At 48.0% G+C, this 7,422-nt stretch overlaps 2 protein-coding genes across 2 annotated transcripts; both read right to left on the bottom strand.

The window, feature by feature from the left end:
- Window positions 1–302: 302 nt before the first annotated feature.
- On the bottom strand, window positions 303–5,781 carry LOC117321562 (serine/arginine repetitive matrix protein 1-like). The gene is made up of 2 exons (XM_033876023.1): window positions 5,776–5,781; window positions 303–2,021 (listed from the first exon to the last, which is right to left on the bottom strand). Exons 1-2 carry the CDS (start codon window positions 5,779–5,781, stop codon window positions 303–305), a joined length of 1,725 nt encoding a protein of 574 aa, XP_033731914.1.
- Window positions 5,446–7,368, bottom strand: LOC117339224. The gene has a single exon (XM_033900702.1). The coding sequence runs from the start codon at window positions 6,543–6,545 to the stop codon at window positions 6,075–6,077; it is 471 nt and encodes a 156-aa protein (XP_033756593.1). The 5' UTR covers window positions 6,546–7,368; the 3' UTR covers window positions 5,446–6,074.
- Between the last annotated feature and the right edge of the window lie 54 nt (window positions 7,369–7,422).

Below are 7,422 nucleotides of genomic sequence, written 5' to 3'. Positions count from 1 at the left end.
TTCTCCGGGGGTTCATCTCTCGGGTCTTCGCGGGGCTCTCGCGGGGTTTTCTCGCGGCGGCTCCCCTCGGGGTCTTGCGGGGGTCTTCGCGGGGGTCTTCCCGGTTCCTCTCGCGGGGTCTCTCGCTGGTTCTCGCGGGGTCTTCTCGCGGGTCTCTCGCGGGGTTTCGCGGGTCCTTCTCCCGGGGGGTCTCGGGGGGTTATTGAGGGGGGTTTCCGTTTGAGGGGATATAGGGGGTTCTAGGGGGTATATAGAGGGGTTTCGCGGGGTTAATAAGGGGGTCTCATGGGTTTCGGGGGGTTCTAGAGGGGTCTTCGGGGTTTTTGCGGGGTTTTCTCGCGGGGTTTCGGGGTTTCGCGGGGGTCTCTGGGGGTTTGCGGGGTTTTCGAAAGGGGTTCTACCGGGTCTCTCCGGGTCTCTCGCGGGGGGTTCTCGGGGGTCTTCCCCCTGTTCTCGAGGGGGTATATCGCGGGGTTTTCCTCTCGGGGTCTCTCGGGGGGTTCTTCTCTCCTTTTATCGGGTTCTCTCGGGGGGCTCTCCGGGGGGTCTCTCGCGGGGTCTTCGGGGGTCTCTCCCCGCGGGGGCTCTCGCGGGGGTCTTAGCGGGGTCTCTGCGGCGGTCTCTGCGGTCTCCGCGGGGGTCTCTCGCCGGGGGTCTCTCGCGGCGGTCTCTCGCGGTCTCTCGCGGGTCTCTCGCGGGTCTCCTCGGCGGGGGTCTCTCGCGGGGTCTCTCGCGGCGGTCTCTCGCGGGGTCTTCCTCCGGGGGTCTCTGCGGGGGGGTATAGCGGGTCTCTCGCGGGTTCTCTCGGGGTCTCTCGCGGGGGTCTCTCGCGGGGTCTTGCCGGTCTCTCGAGGGTTCTCCGCGGGGGTCTCTCCCTCTCGCGGGGTCTCTCGCGGGGGTCTTCTCCGGGGGGGCTCTCGCCGGTCTCTCGCGGCGGTCTCTCGCGGGTGTTCCTCGCGGGGGCTCTGCCGGCGGTTTTCCCGCTCGGGGTCTCTCGCGGGGGTCTCGCGGGTCTCTCGCGGGGTCTTTGCGGGGTCCCCCTCCGGGGTCTCTCCGCGGGGGTCTTCGCGCGGTCTCTCCGGGTCTCTTCGGGGGTTTATCGCGATTGGGGTCTCTCGCGGGGGTCTTCGGGGTTTCTCGCGGGGTCTCTCTCGCGGGGTCCTCGCGGGGTTCTTCACGGGTCTTCGCGTTCCTCGCCGGGGTCTCTCGCCGGGGTTCCTCTCGCGGGGGTCTCTCCGGGTGTCTCTCGCGGGGTCTCTCCGGGGGTCTCTCGCGGGTCTCTCGCGGCCGGTTTTCTCGGGGGTCTCTCGCGTGGGGTCTCTCGCGGGGGTCTCTCGCGGGGTCCCTCCTCCCCCGGGGGTTCTCTCGGGGTCTCTCGCGGGGTCTCTCGCGGGTCTTCGCGGGGTCTTCTCGCGGGTCTCCTCGCGGGGGCTCTCGCGGGGGTTCCGCGGGGTCCTCTCGCGGGGTCTCTCGCGGGGTCTCTCGCGGGTTCTCGCGGGGGTCCTCGCGGGTCTCTCGCGGGGGTCTCCTCGCGGGGTCTCTCGCGGGGTCTCCCCCCGGGGCTCTCGCCGGGGGTCTCTCGCGGGGGTCTCTCGCGGGGTCTCTCGCGGGGGGTTTTCGCGGGGTCTCTCGCCGGGTCTCTCGCGGGGTCTCTCGCCGGGGGGCTCTCGCGGGTCTCGCGGGGTCTCTCGCGGGGTCTCTCGCGGGGTCTCCCCCGGGGTCTCTCGCGGGGTCTCTCGCGGGGTCTCTCGCGGGGGTCTCTCGCGGGGTCCTTCGCGGGGGTCTCTGCGGGGTCTCTCGCGGGGTCCCTTCGCGGGTCTCGCCGGGTCGCTCGCGGGCTTCGCCGGGGGTCTCCGGTCCTGCGTCTTCCCCGGGTCTCCTCGGGGTTTCGCGGTGTCTCTCGGGTTCTCGCCGGGGGGTTTTGCGGGTCTCTCGCGGCGTCCCGCGTCTTCGGGGTCATGGGGGGGTCTCGGGTTTTCTCGGTAGTCCTTAACGGGGATATTGGGTGTTATATGAGGGGTCTATCAGGGGTTCCACGGTTTTGGGGTTTACGGGCCTGTATTTATGGAGGGCTTATAGGGGTTCCTTATCGGGGGTCACGGTTATTGAGGTAATTATAGGGTGGTCCCGGATATATAAGGAATGTATATAGAGGGTACGTATTTTAGAGGGATGTATTAGGGGTCACGGTATATAAGAAGGATGTCCGTATAGGGGTTTACGGGGTATATTAAGGAATTATTAGAGGGGTCAGGGGTTTTTAAAAGAGTGGGTCCGGTTATATAGAGGAATGTATATAGGTGTGCCACGGGATATATAGGAATTATTATGGGTCCTAATAAAATATATAAGGGTCACGGTATATATAAGGGAGGAATGTAATTTTAGAGGGTCACGGTAAAATAGAGGAATGTATATAGAGGGGCACGGTATATATAGAGGAATGTAATAGAGGGGTCACTGGTTATAGGAGGGTCACGGTTATTTTAGATGAATTTTATTAGAGGGTCACGGGATTATAGAGGAATGTATATAGAGGGGTCACGTATATATAGAGGATGTATATAGAGGGGTCACGTATTATAGAGGAATGTATATAAGGGGTCACGGGATATATAGAGGATGTATATAGAGGGGTTAAAGGGGTATTATAATAAAGTATATAGAGGGTCCACGGTAAATGATATAGAGGGGTCACGGTTATATAGAATGTATAAAATATAGAGGGCACGGTAATATAAGGAATGTATATAGGGGTCCGGGTTTTATAAGAGGAATGTAAAAAGGGCACGGTATTATAGAGGAAGTATAAGAGGGGTCACGGTATAAGAGGAATGTATATAAGGGGGCACGGTAATATAAGAAGGTTAATAATGAGGAATTGATAAAGGGTCACGGTATAATAATAGAGATGTATATAGAGGGGTCCGGGATATAATAGGGAAAGTATTTTAAGGGTCACGGAAAATAGGGATTGTAATATAAGGGGCACGTAAATTAAAGAATAAGAGGGGTTACGGGTATATAGAGGAGTAAAATAGAGGGTTCACGTTATTAGAGGGGCACGGTTTTTAGATAGAATGTATATAGGGGGCACGTAAAAATATAGAGGGAAAGTAAAATAAGGGGTTTCCGGTATATATAGGGAATGTTATAGAGGGGTCAACGGTATTATAGAGGAATTATCGGGGACGGTATAATAGATGGATGTATATAGAAAGGGTAAAGTCACGGGATATATAGAGGGGTCACGTATTATAGATGAATGTATAAGGGACGTATATAAGGGTGTAACAAAAAAAAGGGGGTCACGGTTAATATTTGAGATTTTAAAAGAGGGTCACGGTATATATAAGAGGAGATATATAGAGGTGTCCGGGATATATAGAGGAATGTATATAAAGGGTCACGGTTTTAATATAGGGCACGGTATATTTAAGAATGTATAAAAGGGGTCACGGTATATATTGAATGTATATAAGGGTCACGGTTATATATAGGGGGCACGTTATATAAGAATGTATATAAAAGGGGTCACGGTTAAAGAGAATTATATAGAGGGCACGGTATATATAGATGAATGTTATAGGGGTTACGGTATATATAGAGGAATTATAGAGGGGTTCACGTATATAAGGGAAGTTAAAGGGTCACGGGATTAAGAGTAAATGTATATAGAGGGGTCACGGTATATATAGGGGTCACGTATTAGAGAATGTATATGAGGGGTCACGGTATTTTATAGAGAATGTATATAAGGGGTCACGGTATTATAAGGAGGGGGTCCCTGTATATATAGAGGAATGTAGAGGGTTACGGTATATATAGAGGAATGTATATAGAGGGGCACGGTATATATAGAGGAATGTATATAGAGGGGTCACGGTATATATAGAGGAATGTATATGGAGGGGGTCAGGAATAATATGAGGGTCACGGTATATATAGAGAATGTATATGAGTGGTACGTATATAGAGGAATGTTTATAGAGGGGTCACGGTATATATAGAGGAATGTATATAGAGGGGTCACGGTATATATAGAGGAATGTATATAGAGGGGCACGGTATATATAGAGGGGGCATGGTATATATAGAGGAATGTATATAGAGGGGACACGGTATATATAGAGGAATGTATATAGAGGGGTCACGTTATATATAGAGGAATGTATATAGAGGGGTCACGGTATATATAGAGGATCGTATATAGAGGGACACGGTATATATAGAGGAATGTATATATAGAGGTCAGCGGTATATTAGAGAATGTATATATAGGTGGTCATCGGTATATATGAGAAATGTATATAGAGGGGTCACGGTATATATAGAGGAATGTATATAGAGGGGTCACGGTTCATTTAGATGAATGTATATAGAGGGGTCACGGTATATATAGAGAACTGTATATAGAGGGGTCACGGTTTATATAGAGGAATGTTTATAGAGGGGTCACGGTATATATAGAGGAATGTATATAGATGGGTCACGGTATATATAGAGGGGCCATGGTATATATAGAGGAATGTATATAGAGGGATCACGGTATATATAGAGGAATGTATATAGAGGGGTCACGGTTTATATAGATGAATGTATATAGAGGGGTCACGGTATATATAGAGGAATGTATATAGAGGGGTCACGGTATATATAGAGGAATGTATATAGAGTGGTTACGGTATACAGTATATAGAGGAATGTATATAGAGGGGTCACGGTATATATAGAGGAATGTATATAGAGGGGTCACGGTATATATAGAGGAATGTATATAGAGGGGTCACGGTATATATAGATGAATGTATATAGAGGGGTCACGGTATATATAGAGGAATGTATATAGAGGGGTCACGGTATATAGAGAACTGTATATAGAGGGGTCACGGTTTATATAGAGGAATGTATATAGAGGGGTCACGGTATATATAGAGGGGTCACGGTATACAGTATATAGAGGAATGTATATAGAGTGGTTACGGTATACAGTATATAGAGGAATGTATATAGAGGGGTCACGGTATATATAGAGGGATGTATATAGAGGGGTCACGGTATATATAGAGGAATGTATATAGAGGGGTCACGGTATATATAGTTTGATGTTTTATCACTTTTTATAAATTTCGTTCAGCTGGGTAACAGGAAACGAACACTGTTTTGTTTGGCCTGATACATACAATATTAGAACCTGGAGTATATTATGTCGTCATCCAATGTTCGCGCATCAACCTGGAATACATTTATATATCGTGTGGGTAGGTATACATCAACAGCAGTGGATGTAAACACTATCTGACACCATTTCTCAGCATCCTGACTGATAACACAGACGTTGGTCGCGTGCCATATGCACGTGTATTGACGGTAATTACTAACATACCGACGCACACCAGGAAACAATGAAGAGTGATTAGGCGAAAAAGTAAACAACGCGGTACAGATTTGTGTAACAAAGATGTTATTAAGGTCAATGAAAGACAACGGCAGACATATGTGTATTACAAGGTATAAGTTTGTGTAGAAACAATCTTGTTGTACATAATCTCCCATGCACATGCGTCATGAAACATCACAACAATTGTGTAATTGGCATACGCCCCTTACTGGACATAATTAGCATACCCCAATACTGGACTCATGCCCTCTCTCTATTCGCTCTTGGTTCGGTGAATACTGGCACGTCCATACACTTATATAGATATGCAAATGCATTTGTGTATATAAAGTATAGAATTTCTATTGAATCTTACACACGTGCACATCTTATACCGACATACGTGCAGGGTTACAGAGCCATCAACGTTCGTAGTTGCGCTACACATCCACACACACGTGCATACATACACACACCCACGCACGGCGGACACATGTGCAATAACACAAATCTATACATTGTAGGTCACCGCCTAGCATAACTTATTTCAGTCTTTTTTGAGATTATACAAACATTTCATGACTAGCAAAATACTCAAACTGTTTCTACATCAACTCAACACAAAATATAAAACTCTAGAAAATATGAAACGACCTCAACATCAAAAAAAAATGAAAATAATATAAATGACAATCTAATCTCGAAAGTGTAGGCCCTCGTCAAGAGGTATAGCAATGTCATTGATGATAAAATCGTCGTCAAAGTTCAAACATTGAGATAAAATAACAGTCGCCTTTACCGTAATGTCCCCAAATATCGCATGAGATTGTTTCACAAGTCTGTCTTTTAAAGCTCGTTTCGTTTCCTCTGCATCTTCTTGACAAATTGGTTTGGAAACAAATGTGTGCATCTTGCGTCCACCCTCTATATACCGCCAGCGAATGCTGCCAAGCTGGTCCCGGGCCATGAGTCCAGCCCCCAGTGGAATGCCATTCACCAGGCGGGGCAGTTTTTTTATGACACTGTTTGGTATATCTGCATCACTATACACTGTTTGGAATGATATTTGAAGTAGAAAGCAATGTTGTTCGTCATCTGACTTCCGGTGAGATTGCACGAGGCGACCGGCATCCCGGGGGGAGATGGTGAAGTGAGAATTTGACATTTGGCGGGAGGGACTGTGAGGGGAGGTAATCCAATCAAAAGAAGTGTCCAATGCAGGTGCAGGTCTGTTCACAACACTTATATTCAGACTTTCCAATTCACGACCAAAAAGTCTTTCAAGGTCGCCTAGGGAAGCCACTGTTATTCCGTAAGATACCCCCACAAGGAAATTCCTTCCACCGAAAGTCTCGTTAAACCGAACACATCAAAACGGGAATCCCCTTCGAATTTCCAGCACACCGCTATATTCCAAATATAGAAACTTAACGGCACTTTTCATTGGTAACCTTCGGTTTCAATTCAAGGACATTTGGAAGTGTTTGACAAATGTTCTTTTTAATTCACACAAATGCGATGGGATGAATCATACTGCGGCAGCACGACTTTTATGAAATATTCATGCAAAGTATTTAACGTTGATCCAATTAATGCCGTATATCGTTGTTATTATCCATTCAAACACAAGTTTCGTTCACACCGTCCCTCGTTTTGTTTAGTACCTTATCAACAGATAACCACAGTGCTTCTCTGTGCAGAGTCTCCAAGTCCGCGTAGCATGTGAGTTGTGTAGCACATAATCGTTGTTTCGCACAGACTGCTACTTTTAGTTGGTCGACACGTCCACACGCATACTCGCCAGGTAGGGGGTACACATATGTGTATTATAAGGTGGCATATCGCTTACATCATGTACATACACGTGTATATACTCGCCCCATACTGACACCATCGGTCTCTGGCGCTGTGAAGTGGTAGGGGGCAATATGATCCTTTTATGTATGACGTCAGCCCGACAATGCCAGTTAATCAATTTATGTTTCAAAACACCATTGACTTATAGCCGTACATACGTGTGTATATAAGTCCGTGAAAGGACC

This window comes from Pecten maximus, chromosome 1 (genome assembly GCF_902652985.1).
Source record: "Pecten maximus chromosome 1, xPecMax1.1, whole genome shotgun sequence".
Lineage (NCBI taxonomy): Eukaryota > Metazoa > Mollusca > Bivalvia > Pectinida > Pectinidae > Pecten > Pecten maximus.
This window is presented reverse-complemented; position numbering and strand designations above follow the sequence as displayed.